The following is a 22,575-nucleotide window of genomic DNA, read 5'->3' on the forward strand; positions in this document are numbered from 1 at the left end:
CATCTGCAGAGCTAGTTGACATATAAACTTGTACTCCTGTATTAGGCATGGGCTTCGTGTCTATCTTGGCCACAATAATGCATTCACTATGCTGTTTGCAGTCACTTACCGGTATTCCTACTTTTTTATTCATTATTAGACCTACTCCTGAATTACCCCTATTTGATTTTGTATTTATAACCTTGCATTCACCTGACCAGATGTCTTGTTCATCCTGCCACCGAACTTCACTAATTCCCACTATATCTAACTTTAACCTATCCATTCCCCTTTTTAAATTTTCTGACCTACCTGCCCGATTAAGAGATCTGACAATCCAAGCTCCGATCCGTAGAACGCCAGTTTTCTTTCTCCTGATAACGACGTCCTCTTGAGTAGTCCCGGCCTGGAGATCCGAATTGGGGACTATTTTACCTCCGGAATATTTTACCGAAGAGGACGCTATCATAATTTAACCATACAATAAAGCTGCATGTCCTGGGGAAAAATTACGGGTGTAGTTTCCCCTTGCTTTCAGCCTTTCGCAGTACCAGCACAGCAAGGCCGTTTTGGTTAGTGTTACAAGGCCAGATCAGTCAATCTTCCAGACTGTTGCCCCTGCAACTACTGAAAAGGCTGCTGCCCCTCTTCAGGAACCACACGTTTTTCTGACCTCTCAACAGGTACCTTTCCGTTGTGGTTGCACCTACGGTACGGCCATCTGTATCTCTGAGGCGCGCAAGCCTCCCCACCAACGGCAAGGTCCATGGTTCATGGGGGGGGGGGGGGGGGGACTGAATTATAAGTAGGCCAAATATAAAGTACTGAAAAGGAGAATATTACGTCAGATATTAGGAGCGTTGGAATCAACCAGAACATAGAATATTTAAAAACAAACTATATGGAGACGACTAATGTTGTTTGGACATTTGTACAGAATGGCAGAAAAAAGGTTAACGAAACAGATTTTCGAGGAACACAACCACAATAGTGTTTATTTAATTTATATACACTACTGGCCATTAAAATTGCTACACCAAGAAGAAATGCAGATGTTAAACGGGTATTCATTGGACGAATATACTATACTAGCACTGACATGTGATAACATTTTCATGCAATTTACGTGCATAGATGCTGAGAAATCAATACCCAGAACAACCACCTCCGGCCTTAATAACGGCCTTGATACGGCTGGGCAATCAGTCAAACAAAGCTTGGATGGCGTGTACAGGTACAGCTGCCTATGCAGCTTCAACACGATACCACAGTTCATCAAGAGTAGTGACTAGCGTATTGTGACGAGCCAGTTGCTCGGCCACCATTGAACAGACGTTTTCATTTGGTGAGAGATCTGGAGAATGTGCTGGCCAGGGCAGCAGTTGAACATTCTCTGTATCCAAAAAGGCCCGTACAGGACCTGCAACATGCGGTCGTGCATTATCCTGCTGAAATGCAGGGTTTTGCCGGGATCAGATGAAGGGTAGAGCCACAGGTCGTAACACATCTGAAATGTAACGTCCACTGTTCAAAGTGTCGTCAATGGATATAAGAGGTGACCGAGACGTGTAACCAATGGCACCCCGTACCATCACGCTGGATGATACAGTAGTATGGCGACGACGAATACACGCCTCCAATGTGCGTTCACCGCGATGTCGCCAAACATGGATGCGACCATAATGATGCTGTAAACAGAACCTGCATTCATCTGAAAAAATGACAGTTTGCCGTTCGTGCACCCAGGTTCGTCGAGTACACCATCGCAGGCGCTCCTGTCTGTGATGCACCGTCGAGGGTAACCGCAGTCATGGTGTCCTAGCTGATAGTCCGTGCTGCTGCAAACGTCGGCGAACTGTTCGTGCAGATGGTTGTTGTCTTGCAAACGTCACCATCTGTTGGCACAGGGATGGAGACGTGGCTGCACGATCCGTTACAGCCATGCGGATAAGATGCCGGTCATCTCGACTGCTCGTCTTACGAGGCCATTGGGATCCAGCACGGCGTTCCGTATTACCCTCCTGAACCCACTGATTCCATACTCTGCCAACAGTCATTGGATCTCGACCAACACGAGCAGCAATGTTGCGATACGATAAACCGCAATCGCGATAGGCTACAATCCAACCTTTATCAAAGTCGGAAACGTGATGGTACGCATTTCTCCTCCTTACACGAGGCATCACAACAACGTTTCACCAGACAACGCCGGTCAACTGCTGTTTGTGTATGAGAAATCGGTTGGAAACTTTCCTCATGTCAGCACGTTGTAGGTGTCGCCATCGGCGCCAACCTCGTGTGGATGCTCTGAAAAGCTAATCACGCATGTCACGGCATCTTCTTCCTGTCGGTTAAATTTAGCGTCTGTAGCACGTCATCTTCGTGGTGTAGGAATTTTAATGGCCAGTAGTGTATTTTAAGGACGTTCAGTCCCTACCTTAATGAGACCTGCAGTGGTGTTCCTTTTCGCGAAGATGTATGGCTATTTTATTCTGTTTCACAGCTTTATTTTGTTTGCAACTGATTTCTGGATAATAAGAGGGGTGAGGAATGTTACTAAAGTTTCCCAGTCGTGACTGTAGGATGCGTTGCAAGGGGCAGTTCTGGAATTCGCCTTAACGCCGAGGGAAACTTACGAAAACCCTGACTATAACTGTTGGTGTTTTACCAATTATTTTAGTGGTGTCGGTGTCCGTCTGCTGGTCCCCATTGCGCGTTCTCCTTGAGTCGCGGAGGCCAGCAGCAATATTCCAGCAGAGGACGGACAAGTGTAATGTACGCTGTCTCTTTAATGGGTTTGTCGTGTCTTCTAAGTGTTCTGTCAACAAAGTACAGTCTTTGTTTCACTTTCCCCACAATATTATCTATGTGGTCGTAACTGTAATTCCTAGGTATTTAGTCGAATTGATAGTCCTCAGATTTGTGCAATTTATCGTACACCCAAAATTTATCGGATTTCTTTTAGTACCCATGTGGATGACCTCGCACTTTTCTTTGTTTAGTTTCAATTGCCACATTTCACACCATGCAGAAATGCTCTCTAGATAATTTTGTGATTGGAATTGATCGTCTGATGATTTTATTAGACGGTAAATTATAGCGTCATCTGCAAACAATTTAAGGGGGCTGCTGAAGATTATCACCTAGATCATTTATGTTAATCAGGAACAGCAGAGGGCCTATGACACTACATTGCGGAACGCCACCATATGTCACTTCTGTTCTACTCGATTTACCATCTATCACTACGAACTGTGACCTCTCCGAGAGGAAAAAACGAATCCAGTCCCACAACTGAGACGATACTTCATACACACGCAATTTGATTAATAGTCGCTTGTGAGAAACAGTATCAAAAGCCTTCTCGAAATGTAGGAATATGGAATCGATCTGAGATCCCTTGTCAACAGCACTCATTACTTAATGGGACTAAAGAGCTAGCTGTGTTGCACAAGAACGGTATTTGCTGAATCCGTGTTGGTTATGTATCAATAAGTCATTTTCTTCAAGGCGATTATCGCCTTCTCCGATGGCCTCCGTTCGATCATCGTTTGGTCACCATCATCTTTTTGCTGGATGTCTGCGCTGCCTGATGCTCTTAATTGCAACTTTCCGTCTGGTGCGCCACAGTAGCACACGCAGTGCGCTGGTTTGCGCCTCACGCGTTACCCTCTATGGCCGCCGATGCTGGACCTACCTCAGTAAAAAGCATGCAGCTTCCATCCCGTTTCGAGCACTGTTCCGCTACTGTGAGTGCCTCGTCGACGTCATCGCGCAGGTTGTTCTCGCTCTGATGTGCTGGTTCGGGTCCTGCCCCTCCACTACTCTTATCACTGGTAGATCGCAGAGGGAGCGGCAGTTGTCACGCGAGAGGGGGGGGGGGGGGGAGAGCGGCCTGCTGCGCCAGTGGGGAGACCACAATGGGTAACTCAGAAGGCGATATTGTGGGGCAGCTGCCTGGTCGTGTCTTCCAACGTCTTCTCTTCTTCTGCGCGGAATTTGGCGTGCACATGTTTCGTCGTCTCCTTCTTTGCCTGGCTTTCGGTGCCGCATCTCACATCAGCGGGCGCACGTCGGTGTATTCTCGTCCTCTGCGAGTGTAGTGTTCTCCGGAGCATTTGACGCATCTGATGGCGTTAAGGCAGTATTGCGTCACTTGGCCGTCACCCAGACACCGAAAGCACTACGGCTTACGTTCCAGGTTGCTTGTTAGTGCTTCCGCTGTGGCAGAGAAGTCGAGGAGCTTGCGCAACGTCGCCTGCAGTTTGCACGGCGAGTACAGCGGCGGCCTCTTCTTATTTGTCCGGTTGTGCAGCTTTACTCCTGCAACACCGAAGGCATCTCGTTGCAGCCTTTCCTGGACTGCCTCCTCATTACAGATCCGAGGCAGTCCGCGAAGTTGGGGTTTAAAGACACACGGAGAGTATGGACGTATGCGGTACCTCGGGGGGAGTACCGCAATACAATCAGATTCCTGACGTCGGTCTCGCCAAAACTCGGCCGCCAGCGATAAATTTTATCGACAGAAACTTCGCACCCACTTCCGGTAAACATAAACATCTTTGAATGCCGGACATTTGCCACACTTGGCCCTTCGCCAGGTAGCTTGAGTAAGCGATCCCTCAGGTTAAGGGACGCCCTTCCCCGCACTACCTCCGTCCGCTTTCAAACCACCGTCTCCATTTACTCGATACAACCAGTACGTAAGGGACCTTCTTCTTCGACATCCTGGCCAAATACAGAGCTTCTTTTCCGAAATTGAAATATTTATAACTTTTGTGAAACGAAAGCAATACCGACGATTATGTTAGTATGTAATTAGTTCTGCCAAGTATAAATATAGATTCCTTTGCCTGTACGGTAGCTTGCTTTCATGCTTACTGATTGCGATAGAAATAGTCCGTCGACGTGGGAGCAAAAAGAAAGGAACGATGAAACGAGAATGCGAATGTACGCTAATCATTTCTTTTTGATCACTGCATTGGTGCCTACTTTAATTACTACAGCTGCATACCCAAGAGACAATAGGGAAAGAATAAATGGGTTTGTGAATGTTTGAAAAGAAGAACGACATACTCCATATTAATTTACTCTCTAAAAACATTAGTTAATAAAGTGTAGCGGGACAGTGTTCAAAACATAACTGAAAACAAAAAATGGCTCTGAGCACTATGGGACTCAACTGCTGTGGTCATCAGTCCCCTAGAACTTAGAACTACTTAAACCTAACTAACCTAAGGACATCACACACATCCATGCCCGAGGCAGTATTCGAACCGGCGACCGTAGCAGTCGCACGGTTCCAGACTGCGCGCCTAGAACCGCGAGACCACCGCTGCCGGCTAACTGAAAACACGTTCACCAAATAGGGATAAGAACATCTATGATTGACATGTCATCTGAAGTCGACTTACAATTTTAAAATGTTAGAAATAAGGAAGTGAAGTAATACAGAATGCTACGCTTGTAACGTACGTTGTTGTTCTACATTGTTTAGCTCTGGTATTTACAGGGTCACAGAGAAAACATCTTAGGTTCTGGAGGGAAAAGCAGTAATTGTAATTATCTGCGCTACAACAGAAACAAGGAGGACAACTTAAGGAAAAATAATGTAAGCTCAAAATCTACTTTGAAGTAGATAGTTCCTGTGACTTAGTATGGGCAGAAGTTATATTCGATAACCGGAATAAATTAATAACTAGCTCCTTTTATCGACACCCTGTCTCAGATGAAACAGTTGCTGAACAGTTCAAAGAAAAGAAAACTTGAGCCTCGTCACAAATAGGTAACCTACTCATACAATTATGGTTGGCAGTTACTTCAATCTACCTTCTACATTTTCATACCCTATTGTAAATAGAAAACAACTTCCGTAATTGCTCTAAATGCTTTTTTAAATTATTTTTAACAATTAGTTGACGAGGCCATTCAAATTGTAAATGGTTACGAAAACACACTTGACCTCTTAGCCACAAATAATCCTGGGCATCACGACGGATACAGGCTTTAGTGAACACGCAGTCGTAGCGAGGCTCACTTCTGTAACAAAAAAATTCACCAAAACTAAACGCGAAATGTATCTATTTATGAAAGCAGCTAAAAATTCGGGTGAAGTCTTTCTAAGAGAGAGTCTCCAATCCTTCCAAACTATGTAAATGAAGACCATATGTGGCTTAAGTTCAAAGAAATAGTATCAACAGCACTCGAGATATTCATACCAAATAAATTAATAAGAGACGGAACTGATCCCCAACGGTACACAAAACACGACAGAAAGCTGTTGCAGGAGCACCGCAAAAGGCACGTATAATTTAGACGAACGCAAAATCTTCAAGATTGGTTAAGTTTTGCTGAGGCTTGAAATTTGGTGCGGATTTCAATGCGAGATGCATTTAATAGCTTCCACAACAAAACTCGCTCTAGAAATGTGGTGGAAAATCCAAAGAGATACTGGTCCCACGTTAAGTAGACCAGCGGAAAGTATCAATAAATACCTTTACTGCGCGACAGCGACGGTAATGTTATGATGACAGTGCCACTAAAGTGGAGTTAATAAATGATGCATTTTCCGAAATTCCTTCACCAAAGAAGACGAAGTAAATATTCCAGAATTCGAAATGAGAACAGCTGCAAACATAATTTAGAAGTAGATGTCCCTGGTGTTGCAAAGCAACTGAAATTACACTGTCAGTGACAGAGGAAATGATCATTTTTCAAAAAGTCTCTAATGTATAAGAAAAGTAGGTCTAATACATTTGTTTCTGATGTTCTTTAGTAACAATTTTCAGTCGTAAGCTCCTTGACTTTACTGACCTGTTTAAAGATAATCAACAATTTAGTAAGAAAATTTAATTTTTAATGGACTATATCTAAATGTACTTAAGTAGATTTACATCTACTATACATGTTTGCAGCTAAACTTAAATAAAAAATATTTGAGGTGCCAAAATTGTCAACCTTAGGATCAGATGAGTTTTGGGATGTCAATTTTAGGTGCAATTTAAAGGTTCATTTCCCATTTTCTTTTACAAAAGCGTATACTATCAGTTTAACAAACCATGATATTTTAGGTGATAGTTGCGATTCTGAAGCTTCACAAAATTATTTTAGAACTCACAATTATTTAATAGTATGGCCATAATATTGGAAGGTAGAAAAAAGTTATCCTAACGTGACAATAGGGATACTTTTGTGAGGCTTGAAACACTTTTTAATTTTTCATTAAAGGCTGATTCGTATCACACTTTGGACAGGCTTTGGACCGTGAAAATGATAAATGACCATATACCATTCTGGCGTGTGTAAAATCAGCCTAAACACGCTGAACTAATGTACACTCTATTTACAATTACAACTTAATATTAGTTCCGATAATGCTGCTTCAGTGTTTTAATAATTTTATCTCAGTAATCTGCGAGGACTCAGTGGTCTTCATAGTTTTTAATACATTATTTTTAACGCATTCTGAATATGGGCAATGGATTTCAAGCAAGGCCTAATGTTGCCAGTCTCTTCATAAATCTTTACGATTCTCTCTATCCTGTCATCTAGCTTCAAGTACTTCTCCTTCCTCTTCTTACCTTCGACATTCATTTCCAATTTCATGTACATGCAGTTTGTGAGCTCTGCTTCCTTTTTCAAGCACTCCACCAAATAGTTGATTCTAGGGTAAGGGTTTCCAATAATACTATTTATTTTGTTGTGCCACCCTTCAACAGCATTCGTCGTTAAGTGCCTTTTTCCGTAACAGTGCCACATTTCTATTGTGATATCGTCATTCTCTAGCAAATTATCCACAAAGTAGTCAAAAAATTGAGAGAACCTTCAGTTATCAGGAGCTTCTGCATTAATCTCAATCCATCCATTGCTTACGTACTCCGGTTTTACAACTGCCAGCGGTGCACACATGCTGACGTGAAATCTTAAATCCTCGTTCTAGCAGTACTCCTCAGTTAGACCGAAAACTCGAATTCTTCTCCATAAACTTCTTTATATGGAAATAGAATCCATTTATTTCAGTTGTGGGAAAACTTGACCAATGGCCAATATCGCAGCTGCCTCAAAGTCCACCTTTACTTGTTTAGGACACCACTCACAGACAGCCTGTTTTATCAGACGAAACAGACGAACATAAGTGTCTCTCTTCTTATTAGGGAGCAGTGAAAATACAGTAGGAAGAATGTTTGTTTCTTTAATCGGGCCTCCTAAGTCTACGTGTATGGTGTAGATCTGTGCAAACTGCTTGCTGCATCTCTTGAATGTTCCATCCATAAAAAAATGGGAATATGTTTTTAAACTTTCTTTTCCTTTGCTTCCACTAAAAATCATTATTCTCACCTCTAATCTATCGTCTTCCAGAAGAAAACTACTGCAATCTCCCATTTTAATATATCTTCATGAAGATAAATTTCATAAGAGGTCTTAGGCTCTTGTTGGTTCCCCCGCTCTTGACTCCATCTACGACGCATGGTTCTCTTCATAGATTCTGAATTAGGCATCACTGTAACAAAGTCATAAACTTTATTATGTAGATTTCCAATTTCATTCGCGTATATCTCCGATAACTGTGTAGTTTCTTCTCAAGACCTTCTCTTCGCTCTTTTCCACTTGCTTTCCACTTGCTTTCTCACTTTCAGAGCTGCATCGTCAGGTGGTCCACAGAGATGTTCTAATACGCTCAACACTTCTCTGCTACTCGAAAGCAGCTTTCCCTTGCAATGATCCGCTTTTTGGCGTATGCTCATCCATGTAACAAAACCTTCTTTAGATTCCCTCTGTTTAAGATATGCGTAACCTTTCTAATGTTCGTTGTAATAACTTCCATACTGATGGTCACGTTAGGAACTTCGAAAGCAAACTGGCCGGGCGGGTGAGCAGGAGGAGGAGGAGGAGGAGGAGGAGGAGGAGGAGGAGGAGGGGGAGGGGAGACAAGGGACCTGACCCTTCGGAGCAGGTAAAACCGTAGCAAATGTCTAGCGTGGCAAATGTGGCAAATGTCCGGACATCAACATCTTTACCGGCAGGCTTACAGCAAACTCCGCACAACACCAACGTCGTCCCAGGCAGGCTCACAAACACAGAACTGTTTTCCTACACCGGTCACACACTGGCTGGAATCCGATCGTGTAAGCATCCTCCGGGGGTATATATAAACAGTAGCCTGGGCCTTAATAGGCCTGGGTCACTCACAATTCTGCTGCTCTACTATATAGCTGCAGTTCACATCGTCGCTGTCGCTCTTCTCGCTCATCTACACATCCGAACATGTCTGGAAGCGGAAATGGAGGCGAAGGTAAGGGGAAGTCGAAGTCCGGCTTGCTTGCCACCACCATGGAACACCTGGCAGACGAGGTATTGGAGTTGACCGCAACCACAGAGGAAGAAGAGGAAGAAGCTGCGCTACCACTGCCACAAACTTGGCGACGTGGCCGAGTACTGGAAAGAAAATGTAGCGTGTATGTAGTGCGCACAAGCGCACGACACAGTTGAGCACAAAAATGGCCAACGAACGACAGGAAACCGCATCGTTGGCCGAGATTTGCTTTCTGTGTAGGGCGGCAAACCGGAGCCAACGAAGCGGTTGGCCTTAGCTGCAGCTTGGTCTGCTGGTGGTAACATCAAAGCGTTGACAGTTGATTGGCATTGGGAGCCCTCTTCTTAGTGTTAAAACCAGGTCGGATGTTTGTTGATTAAGTAGCGATTTGTTGTGTCTCTGGAACAGGTGTGTATTTAAAATTTGCAGGTAAGCCACAAGTCGCACTCTGCATGTTTTATTGACCAGTTTTGCTCTTTAATTTAACAAGTGGATTATCAGAAACTCTGGAATTAAAGTTTAAAGTGCAGTAACTGGCTATCAAATCAAGGAGTGAAACCAGTCTATAAATACATACAGAGTGCGATGTGTGGCTGTCCTGAGAAACTTAATTTCAACATTTACTGTCACCCCTGCAGGCAAGGCCTGATCTCACTAAGGATATGTAAAAAAAATGTTCAAAAGCGTGTGAAATCTGCTTAGGTCATCAGTCCCTAAGCTTACACACTACTTAACCTAAATTATCCTAAGGACAAACACACACACCCATGCCCGAGGGAGGACTCGAACCTCCGCCGGGACCAGCCGCACAGTCCATGACTGCAGCGCATATAGACCGATCGGCTAATCTCGCGCGGCTTAAGGATGTGTATTGCTTGTGTTTAAAAATACTGGCGTATACATTGGAATATGGAGAAAGCATTAAAGCTGACAGTTTTTTCGTGAACAGGAATATTTATGGCGTCCTACGGACTGCGATTATAAAAACGGAAAAGACCAGACACTTGAAGTTATTAGAAAGTGGTGTGCACGATGTCAAAAATAAAACAGTGCCTTGAACGTGGCGCGAACGACAAAAAGAAACAAACAAAACCGGGAGAGTCTATTAACATCCTGCTGCAGATACATCTCTCCAAAAAAACCGTTAACTTTGGAAACAGCTGGGCCAATATGGTTCAGTTATAAATCCAAGTCTGCAGGTTTCGTTCGAAAAGAAAATTATAAAATACCCCATATTCCAAATCAGCTTAAGGCAGACACTAATTTTGTTTCACCCCACCGCTCCCTGCTTCTTGAAAGAGGGGTCATCCACCAGTGCCGTCTCTTCGTCTTCTTTTTCTGGTGATCAGCTTCTTTGAGTAAAATAAATGCTGCACATGAAACGACTGTTAAATCCCCTTCTCCCCTCATAATATCGGCCGATAAAATTGTAATTAAAACGCTACACCTGCGGCAGTCTGTTGGACTTACTAGTCTTACACACTGCACGCACACGTGCACCTTAAGCCACGACGCACAGCAACAGGGACATTACTGTCTCAACAATTCTGTACCAAAATAGCACTGATAGCTTCCCAATTTTCTATAATAATGCGATATTTCAAGCCAACATGAATTTTACGAATAAAAATTACACCTTTTTTAAAAAAGGATAATTCACGAACAAAAAAGTAATAGCGTTGCTGCTATTGGTATATGATATTTCGGTTTTTTACTCGGTAAAAAAAAACACCTGTTATAACCCAGACCAAACAAATATAGAAAAATACCGGTTACTCCGCACTAAAATACCGGTATCTGTGCCGGCCGAAGTGGCCGTGCGGTTCTAGGCGCTGCAGTCTGGAACCGCGAGACCGATACGGTCGAAGGTTCGAATCCTGCCTCGGGCATGGATGTGTGTGATGTCCTTAGGTTAGTTAGGTATAACTAGTTCTAAGTTCTAGGGGATTAATGACCTCAGAAGTTGAGTCCCATAGTGCTCAGAGACATTTTTGAACCGGTATCGGTTTTAACCGGTCGGTTTTTTTCATCACTACCGCCCAACCGTCACCGGACGCGGCCTCGGTGTATCACACTCCACTGCCTCGTTTGGGCTAGCATTCATGGACTCTGTGAGAAACTCCATATTCCGGTGTTGGAATATACAGGGTGTTACAAAAAGATACAGCCAAACTTTCAGGGAACATTCCTCACACACAAAGAAAGAAAATATGTTATGTGGACATGTGTCCGGAAACGCTTACTTTCCATGTTACAGCTCATTTTATTACTTCTCTTCAAATCACATTAATCATGGAATGGAAACACACAGGAACAGAACGTACCAGCGTGTCTTCAAACACTTTGTTACAGGATATGTTCAAAATCTCCTCCGTTAGCGAGGATACATGCATCCACCCTCCGTAGCATGGAATCCGTGATGCGATGATGCAGCCCTGGAGAATGGCGTATTGTATCACAGCCGTCCACAATACGAGCACGAAGAGTCTCTACATTTGGTACCGGGGTTGAGTAGACAAGAGCTATCGAATGCCCCCATAATGAAAGTCAAGAGGGTTGAGGTCAGGAGAGCGTGGAGGCCATGGAATTGGTCCACCTCTACCAATCCATCGGTCACCGAATCTGTTGTTGAGAAGCGTACGAACACTTCGACTGAAATGTGCAGGAGCTCCATCTTGCATGAACCACATGTTGTGTCATACTTCTAAAGGAACATGTTCTAGCAGCACAGGTAGAGTATCCCGTATGAAATCATGATAATGTACTCCATTGAGCGTAGGTGGAAGAACATGGGACCAATCAAGACATCACCAACAATGCCTGCCCAAACGTTCACAGAAATTCTGTGTTGATGACGTGATTGCACAATTGCGTGCGGATTCTCGTCATCCCACACATGTTGATTGTGAAAATTTACAATTTGATCACGTTGGAATGAAGCCTCATCCATAAAGAGAACATTTGCACTGAAATGAGGATTGACACATTGTTGGATGAACCAGTCGCAGAAGTGTACCCGTGGAGGTCAATCAGCTGCTGATAGTGCCTGCACACGCTGTACATGGTACGGAAACAACTGGTTCTCCCGTAGCACTCTCCATACAGTGACGTGGTCCACGTTACCTTGTACAGCAGCAACTTCTCTGACGCAGACATTAGGGTTATCGTCAACTGCACGAAGAATTGCCTCGTCCATTGCAGGTGTCCTCGTCCTTCTAGGTCTTCCCCAGTCGCGAGTCACAGCCTGGAATGTTCCGTGCTCCCTAAGACGCCGATCAATTGCTTCGAACGTCTTCCTGTCGGGACACCTTCGTTCTGGAAATCTGTTCCGGCCGCTGTGGTCTCGCGGTTCTAGGCGCGCAGTCCGGAACTGCTACGATCGCAGTTTCGAATCCTGCCTCGGGCATGGATGTGTGTGATGTCCTTAGGTTAGTTAGGTTTAAGTAGTTCTAAGTTCTAGGGGACTGATGACCACAGCTGTTAAGTCCCATAGTGCTCAGAGCCATTTTGGAAATCTGTCTCGATACAAACGTGCCGCGTCATGGCTATTTCCCCGTGCTAATCCATAGATCAAATGGGCATCTGCCAACTCCGCATTTGTTAACATTGCACTGACTGCAAACCCACGTTCGTGATGAACACTAAGCTGCTGATGCTACGTACTGATGTGCTTGATGCTAGTACTGTAGAGCAATGAGTCGCATGTCAACACAAGCACCGAAGTCAACATTACCTTCCTTCAATTGGGCCAACTGGCGGTGAATCGAGGAAGCACAGTACATACTGACGAAACTAAAATGAGCTCGAACATGGAAATTAAGCGTTTCCGGACAGATGTCCACATAACGTCTTTTCTTTATTAGTGTGTGAGGAATGTTCCTGTAAGTATGGCCGTAGCTTTTTGTAACACGCTGTAGACTCTGAGAACTTCCGACTGGTGGACTGCAGTGTTAACCTCGGACCTATCAAGCAATGACTTATTTTCTTGTTGACTGCCAGTGACAAAGCATTTACTGGTGAAATTTTGGTTAAAATATGTTGCTCCCTTGCGGTCATGGACACGAAATAAAGATTTTGAAAGAACTATGAAGGAAGAAAAAGCAATGGAAGGAGTTTTTTTAGGAAAAAACTAACAAAGAAAAGATTTATAGAAAGGAAGCAGAAGACTGTTGCAACATGTTCTGAGGAGAGGATAAAGACAAACAGTAAGAGAATTAAGGAGTGTAAGAGGAGGAGGAGGAGAGAACAGCAGGGGATGAAGCATTGAAAATGTCCGTTTCTAGGAGACCCAAAAATAAATACGTATGTAAGTTCATGTAAGCTTTTCATTTATTGAGCTTCTTACTACGGAAGACGTCATTTGCAGTATAACTGGATTAACAGTTGGCGTGCGGCTGGGGTAATATTACAGCGCTTCCTGAAAATGGGGATGTGCGGCGGACGTAATATTACGTCACGTCAGTTATAACTATCTTCCACACTGTCAAACGTATATTTACGACTCTCGGTAACGTCTGTTAGACCTGCAGCCTTCGCAGTTTCTTTTAGATGGCAGTAGCGGTATCATTGGAAAAATTCGTCGTTTTTGAAACATTTGTTATCTCTTGTTTCATAGGCGGTAGCAGGGGTTCATGTTCTCTCTTTCGAGCGCTTTTGTAGATTGTGTGTCCAAAATGTGTAGTAAAGTGGCGAAACGTCTGAAGCGAATGATTTTCAATGTCCTTGACGATTCTACAGATGATGAGAATGAAATATTTGATGATGATGATTCAGATTACACGTTTCTCGTAGATTGTGTCGTCATGAATAATTCTCCAGCAGGTAAATCAGAAAACCAATTCGAACATATCATAACAGTGAGTGCAATATTGGATATGTGCAGGGTGAAAATTATTGAACTATACGAAAAAAATCTTAAATTAATTACAGACTAAGGGGTGCAAACACTTTGTTCAACACGTAAACGTTACTACAAATATTCAGATTTACGTTATCACGAGTCCGATACGACTGTCATCACTGACGATGATGTGATACAGACGAATAGCGAAATTCTGCGTGAGCCGCTGAAGTGTCGAAATATCGATGCTGTCGATGACCTCCTGAATGGCTGTTTTGAGCTCGGCAATGATTTTGGGGTCATTGCTGTACACATTGTCTTTAACACAGCCCCACAAAAAGGGGTCGCGTGTGTTCAGATTCGAAGAATATACGGCCAATCGAGGCCCATGCCAGTGGACTCTTGGTACCCCATGGCCAGAATTCAGTCCCTAAAGGCTCCTACAGGACATCAAACACACTCTGGCTTCAATGGGGCCGATCTCCGTGTTGCATAAACCACACATTGTCGAAATAAGGGTCACTTTGGATAATGGGGATGAAATCATCTACTAAAACTTTCACTTACCGTTCGGTAGGCTCTGTGCTATCAAGGAATATCGCACAGATAATTCCGTGACTGGACATAGCACACCACGCAGTCACCCGTTGAGGTTGAAGAGACTTTTCGATCGCGAAATGCGGATTCTCAGTCCCCCAAATGCGCCAATTTTACTTTTTGACGAACTCATCCAACTGAAAGTGAGCTTCGTCACTAAACCAAGCCATGCATGCTCATACTAATTTCCATCATGTCACGTGGCCAGCCGCGCAGTTTGAACGTCCTAACGCAAACCGGTTAGAAGGTATGAATATTTTATTTTATATAGTTCAATAATTGTCACCCTGTATCTATGTTTCAATTTTTATCGCGTACCCACCATGAACGTAAAATTTTGTTTTGTTATTGTGTTTTCTGTGTTGCTTTAAACTTGTTTTACAATCAATTTCAATCTAAACGCAGAGAGCACTTGTTTGCGTACCGGGGTACGAATTTGAATATCACGACTCCTTTATAATTTTTTCCGCGAAAATTACTATTAAATTTAAGTTTCATCTGTAGATTCAGATTTAACACTAGCAATGCCAAAATATGTAATTTAAGGTAAAAAGTCTAAAAAGCATAAAGTTTTAAAATTCGAATTACGGTACATATTTGTACACACGGTTACGACTTCCAAAAACGACATTTTTGCCAGTCCGTAGTTAGTGGTAGTTACGCACAAGACCAGCACCGTAAGTGTTAAGGCAGTGAGTAGCTGTTTGGGTAAAGTCAGAGACTAGAGTCACCTTACCGCATCGAGATTCCTGGGCGTCGCGTGGATTGGTATGGGCTGCCATAGCAGCTCAGTGTTCCAGACTTGATCGCCCTTTGGAGGGTACAGGCCTGCCAAGCAAGTCTCCGCACTCATTAAACAGCGATCGTTGTCGCTGCTCCTGACGTGCACTTCTTGCGGATAATACGTTTCACTCAGAAACCCATTGTATCGTTGCCGTAAGAATTTTCCAAGTGTAAACATCTCCACTTTCCCTTTCTGTAAACAAGGAAGTGGAATGTGTGATTAGTATACAATGTTCAAAGAAAATACCACAGAAGCTAAAAAAACTGAAGGCAGTGAATGTGGAGGGCAAAAATGACTGATACAGCATATACAGAAGGGTATTAGATTTCTTGAAGAAGGCTACTCGAATAAGGGCCCAGACGCTGGTTCCTCATTTTATGATAGGACATGGTCAACAACCCACTAACATCTTATGGACGAAGGTAAGAAAGATTACTGAGCTTTCTCGTGAAAGTGTGTTATGTGGGAAAATCAATACACTAAGACACTGGTGTCAGAAACACACAGACAGGTTTCATCTATTGTATACCATCTTAAACACGAGACAATATTTACGCAACTTTTATAGAAATATGGCATTTCAGTCTTTGATCGCTATTTTTTTATTTTCAGTAACCGGTTTCAGGCTAGCTGCCCTTCTTCAGATCTGTTAGATAAAGCTAAAAATATAATTAACAATCGAGATTATATAATCACTGATAGAACTATCTTAGTTTACAAAAAAAAAAAAAATCGGAATGAATTAAAATGTAAACATACCATACATTGCAGTTATAGAGTAACTTGTCAGTACAGAACTATTGGTTCGCTGTCATAACTAAAGTCATTTTTAATCTGTTAAAACCTTATATCACAGTTTGGAGAAACCTGATTGGTAAAAGTAAAAAGTGCCCTCCATCTGTAAGAATTGTGTATATAGACTAGGAGGTTATGTTATCACCGTACATATTAATGGCGAATATACTTTTTAATAATAAGACAATTTTTAAAGAAATAACATTTACATGACCTATTTTGAGTGCACAATGAACTGAAATAATTTACATAATTAAAAATTGTTTTCAAATAACTTAAAAATATACTTAAAACATTTTATAATTTTTCAAATATGCGTTTCCTCTTCTTTTTATTAATTGGTGGTAGAGAAAGTTTCCCTAGGTTAGAACGCACACAGCGCCACGCCATGTCCTCTTCCGCTGCGCCCAATTTACCTCGCTGCCAGTACGCTGGAAGGCCGTTACGCTGCAGCTGGTTCTTATTGGAGCGTGCTATTGTATTCAAGAGTAAGCCTAAAATATGTCTTTAAAAATCTCATAATTCCATATTTTTATTCGAAGAACGATCGTGGATATCCCAGTAAGACAATAATGTCTAGTTTTGATATACGCAACTTTTATCATTCGATATTATGAACTTGATATGAAATGCTGCAGTTGTTATCAGCATATAAAGACGAGATTTGTGGTAAGAATGAGTTCCAACTTCATACTTTACGCTTTCAATCCAAAGGAAAAAGAGAATATAATGAGAAATATTTCTGGCAAGTCATGTAGTGAGAATAGCAGAGCATAATCAGAAAATGTTGCATATACAATGGCAAGGTGATAATTTCCCTCTATAGCAGTGAACGACTAACTGTTTTAGATAACTGCGCTTATTTTCCTAAATTACGTCCTCAAAAGCTCTTTGTGAGATACTACTCAACAGGTGACAAATTTTTGCACTGTACTAAAATAGATTTTCTTAGCCACACATTTCTTTAGATATGAGAATACACCGACGAAAAAAAATCCAACACTAAGGAATAAGAGGGGTGTTCGGAAAGTAAGGTCCGATCGATCGCGAAATGAAAACCACAGAGACAATCAAAAATATTTTATTCGCAACAGTTGGTCACACCTCCCAGCTACCTCTCTAATTAATTGGCGCTTCGACTTAGACATTTGTCGTAGAGTTGTACAAACTTTCCACTACCCTCGACTCAGAAAGCAGCCGCCTTTGGTTTTCGCCTATTCTCTACGCTCGTCTGCTTTTCGTGGTTTGTGCCAAAATGTTGTCTTCGTAGCCAGCGGTTCATGTGAGCAGAGATGATCAACGTAGGGTGCCAATTAAGGGCTGTATTGTGGGTGATCAAACAGTTCCCATCGAAAACACTGCAGGAGCGTCTTCATTACCCCTGCAGAACGCAGCTGAAAATTGTCTTGAAGAGAGAAACGCATGACATTTATGTAGGCTGCAAAGCTTCAGGCGAAATCTCTCACCAGATCCACATACTTGGTGGGAAACAAGGTTGTTTTAGGCACTTCTACGTGATCACTTTGCGCTCTGAACTGAAAAGAGCGACTTCAAGCGATCGACAGTCACACTACAGACACTACCCAACACATCTGTACATAGTTCCATTGGATTTTCACAGTGGTTTCCATTTCGCTCCTAATCTGACCTTACTTTCCTAATTCGCCTCATTCGTTTAGGTAACCTATTTCAGTGATTAACGTTGCAAAATCGCAAGTTAATGTAAGCGTGAGAAAGCCATTGCAAATGTGAAATGCTGGTAAATTAACAACCAGTGTAACCGCCAGAATGTTGAATGTAAGCATGCAAACGTGCTAGAGGTCAGTTTGGGGGTTGGAGTTCCCTGCATGTACCATTTGGGGGGTCAATATAGGGACGGTTAGTGCTGGTTGTGCATGACACTGGAGTTTTTGTCCATCTGATGATTCAGCAGGCCCAGGCGACATGTCGACACTCTGTACAGTATGTTGGGGAACAAAAGCGGCATATGGGCGAGCATTATCCTGTTGGAAAACACACACAGGAATGATGTTCAAGAATGGCTGTAGGACATGTCGAATCACCAAACTGACTTACAAACATGCAGTCAGTGCGCGTGGGAAAACCATGAGAGTTTCCCCGCTGCCACACGAAATCGCACGCCAGACCATAACTCCAAGTGTAGCTTCAGTGTGTCTAGCACACATACAGGTTGGTTGCATATGCTTAGCTGGCCTCCTAACAAATACACAGCCATCACTAGCACCGAGGCAGAACTAGCGTTTGTCAGAAAACGCGACAGGCATCCACTCCGCCCTCCAATGAACTCTCGCTTGACACCACTGAAGTCACAAACGGTGGTAGTTTGGCGTCAGTGGAATGCACGCCATAGCTCGTGTGGCTCTACAGATCGCACTGTGGTGCCAACTGCTGCTGCTGACGCAGTAGAATGCGCCACAGGCATGGCGAACACGACGGTCTTCCCTTTCGGTAGTGCCACGTGGCCGTCAGAAGCCCAGTCTTCTTGCCACCGTACATTCTCGTGACAACCACTGTCATCAATCACGTACAGTGGTTACGTTCCTGACAAGTATTTCCTCCATATCGCGGAAGGAACATCTAGCCTCTCGCAAACATATTGCACGTCCTTAGTCAAACTCTTAACTGTTAATAATGGCGTCTTTGTCATCTTAAAGCCATTTTTGACTGTCATCAACTCGCCGCGCCCAGTCTCAAATGTAACTAACGCTCACGACCGCTACAACGTGTATTTAAAGCAAACCGGACTAGCATCCTCAGGGTGGCTCTAGTAGTGCCACACTTGTGCGACTGGCGCTAAATTTGAATAGGAATCATCATTCACCTCCCCCCCTTAACCATGGACGTAGCCGTTGGTGGGGAGGCTTGCGTGCCTCAACGATACAGATAGCCGTACCGTACGTGCAACCACAACGGAAGGGGGATCTGCTGAAAGGCCAGACAAATGTGTGGTTCCTGAAGAGGGGCAGCAACCTTTTCAGTAGCTGCAGGGGCAACAGTCTGGATGATTGACTGATCTGGCCTTGTAACACTAACCAAAACGGCCTTGCTGTTATGGTACTGCGAACGGCTGAAAGATACAGCTGTAATTTTTCCCGAGGGCATGCAGCTTTACTGTATGATTAAATTATGATAGCGTCCTCTTCGGTAAAATATTCCAGAGGTAAAATAGTCCCCCATTCGGATCTCCGGGCGGGGACTACTCAAGAGGACGTCGCTATCAGGAGAAACAAAACTGGCATTCTACGGATTGGAGCGTGGAATGTCAGATCCCTTAATCGGGCAGGTAGGTTAGCAAATTTAAAAAGGGAAATGGATAGGTTAAAGTTAGATACAGTGGGAATTAGTGAAGTTCGGTGGCAGGAGGTACAAGGCTTCTGGTCAGGTGAATACAGGGTTATAAATACAAAATCAAATAGGGGTAATGCAGAAGTAGGTTTAATAATGAATAAAAAATAGGAGTGCGGGTAAGCTACTACAAACAGCATAGTGAAAGTATTATTGTGGCCAAGATAGACACGAAGCCCATGCCTACTACAGTAGTACAAGTTTATATGCCAACTAGCTCTGCAGATGATGATGAAATTAACGAAATGTATGATGAGATAAAAGAAATTATTAAGGTAGTGAAGGGAGACGAAAATTTAATAGTCATGGGTGACTGGAATTCGACAGTAGGAAAAGGGAAAAAAGGAAACATAGTAGGTGAATATGGATTGGGGCTAAGAAATGAAAGAGGAAGCCGTCTGGTAGAATTTTGCACAGAGCATAACTTAATCATAGCTAACACTTGGTTCAAAAATCATAAAAGAAGGTTGTATACATGGAAGAATCCTGGAGATACTGAAAGGTATCAGACTATATAATGGTAAGACAGAAATTTAGGAACCAGGTTTTAAATTGTAGGACATTTCCAGGGGCAGATGTGGACTCTGACCACAATCAATTGGTTATGAACTGTAGATTAAAATTGAAGAAATTGCAAAAAGGTGGGAATTTAAGGAGATGGGACCTGGATAAACTGACTAAACCAGAGGTTGTACACAGTTTCAGGGACAGCATAAGGGAACAATTGACAAGAATGAGGTAAAGAAACACAGTAGAAGACGAATGGATAGCTCTGAGGGATGAAGTAGGGAAGGCAGCAGAGGATCAAGTAGGTAAAAAGAAGAGGGCTAGTAGAAATCCTTGGGTAATAGAAGAAATATTGAATTTAATTGATGAAACGAGAAAATATAAAAATGCAGTAAATGAAGCAGACAAAAAGGAATACAAAAGTATCAAAAATGAGATCGACAGGAAGTGCAAAATGGCTAAGCAGGCATGGCTAGATGACAAATTTAAGGATGTAGAGGCTTATCTCACTAGGGGTAAGATAGATACAGCCTACAGGAAAATTAAAGAGACCTTTGGAGAAAAGAGAGCCACTTGTATGAATATCAAGAGCTCAGATGGAAACCCAGTTCTAAGCAAAGAAGGGAAAGCAGAAAGGTGGAAGGAGTATATAGAGGGTCTATACAAGGGCGATGTACTTGAGGACAATATTTTGGAAATGGAAGAGGATGTAGATGTAGATGAAATGGGGGATACGATACTGCGTGAAGAGTTTGACAGAGCACTGAAAGGTCTGAGTCGAAACAAGGCCCCGAGAGTAGACAACATTCCATTAGAACTACTGACGGCCTTGGGAGAGCCAGTCCTGACAAAAACACTCTACCATATGGTGAGCAAGATGTACGAGACAGGCGAAATACCCTCAGACTTCAAGAAAAATATAATAATTCCAATCCCAAAGAAAGCAGGTGTTGACAGATGTGAAAATTAACGAACTATCAGTTTAATAAGTCACAGCTGCAAAACACTAACGCGAATTATTTACAGACGAATGGAAAAACTGGTAGAAGCTGACCTCAGGGAAGATCAGTTTGGATTCCGTAGAAATGTTGGCACACGTGAGGCAGTACTGAGCTTACTACTTATCTTAGAAGAAAGATTAAGGAAAGGCAAACCTACGTTTCTAGCATTTGTAGACTTAGAGAAAGCTTTTGACAGTGTTGACTGGAATACGCTCAATCAAATTATAAAGGTGGCAGGGGTAAAATAGAGGGAGCAAAAGGCTATTTACAATTTGTACAGAAAGCAGATGGCAGTTATTAGAGTCAAGGGGCATAAAAGGGAAGTAGTGATTGGAAAGGGAGTGAGACAGGGCTGTAGCCTCTCCCCAATGTTATTCAATCTGTATATTGAGCAAGCAGTAAAGGAAACAAAAGAAAAGTTCGGAGTAGGTATTAAAATCCAGGGAGAAGAAATTAAAACTTTGAGGTTCGCCGATGACATTTTAATTCTGTCAGAGACAGCAAAGGACTTGGAAGAGAAGTTGAACGGAATGGACAGTGTTTTGAAAGGAGGACATAAGATGAACGTTAACAAAAGTAAAACGAGGATAATGGAATGTAGTCAAATTAAATCGGGTGATGCTGAGGGAATTAGATTAGGAAATAAGATACTTAAAGTAGGAAAGGAGTTTTGCTATTTGGGGAGCAAAATAACTGATGATGGTCGAAGTAGAGAGGATATAAAATGTAGACTGGCAATGGCAAGGAATGCGTTTGAAATTTGTCAACATCGAGTATAGATTTAAGCTTGAGGAAGTCGTTTTTTGAAAGTATTTGTGTGGAGTGTAGCCATGTATGGAAGTGAAATGTGGACAATAGATAGTTTGGACAAGAAGAGAATAGAAGCTTTCGAAATGTGGTGCTGCAGAAGAATGCTGAAGATTAGGTGGGTAGATCACGTAACTAATGAGGTGGTATTGAGTTGGATTGGGGAGAAGAGAAGTTTGTGGCACAACTTGACTAGAAGAAGGGATCGGTTGGTAGGACGTGTCCTGAAGCATCAAGGGATCACAAATTTGGCATTGGAGGGCAGCGTGGAGGGTACAAATCGTAGAGGGAGACCAAGAGATGAATACACTAAGCAGATTCAGAAGGATGTAGGTTGCAGTAGGTACTGGGAGAAGAAGGAGCTTGCACAGGATAGATTAGCATGTTGAGCTGCATAAAAATAGTCTCGGGACTGAAGACCACAACAACAATAACATTGAGATGTAGAAACATGTCTACAACTTTTGTTTATGTCGCACATCTCCTCCTTATTTTTCGCATGAGTGTAGATGGAAGTCAGATGAAGACAAATTTGATGAACAGCGAGGTGTGTGACTAATTTATCAATTTTAACATTGCCGGAGCA

At 42.8% G+C, this 22,575-nt stretch overlaps 1 protein-coding gene across 7 annotated transcripts in view; it reads right to left on the reverse strand.

Annotated features, from left to right (window-relative positions):
* Positions 1 to 22,575, reverse strand: part of LOC126299039 (lysosomal acid phosphatase-like) — a 612,830-nt gene that overhangs the window by 61,783 nt on the left and 528,472 nt on the right. For 3 of the 7 annotated variants that reach the window (XM_049990680.1, XM_049990684.1, XM_049990685.1), the window contains one exon: positions 15,466 to 15,705. The exons of the other annotated variants lie outside the window; for them this stretch is intronic. In XM_049990680.1, coding sequence (XP_049846637.1) covers positions 15,466 to 15,705 — 240 coding nt within the window. The remainder of the gene's footprint in view (positions 1 to 15,465; positions 15,706 to 22,575) is intronic. 7 annotated transcript variants of the gene reach the window in all.

Source organism: Schistocerca gregaria, chromosome X, assembly GCF_023897955.1.
Source record: "Schistocerca gregaria isolate iqSchGreg1 chromosome X, iqSchGreg1.2, whole genome shotgun sequence".
Taxonomy (NCBI): domain Eukaryota; kingdom Metazoa; phylum Arthropoda; class Insecta; order Orthoptera; family Acrididae; genus Schistocerca; species Schistocerca gregaria.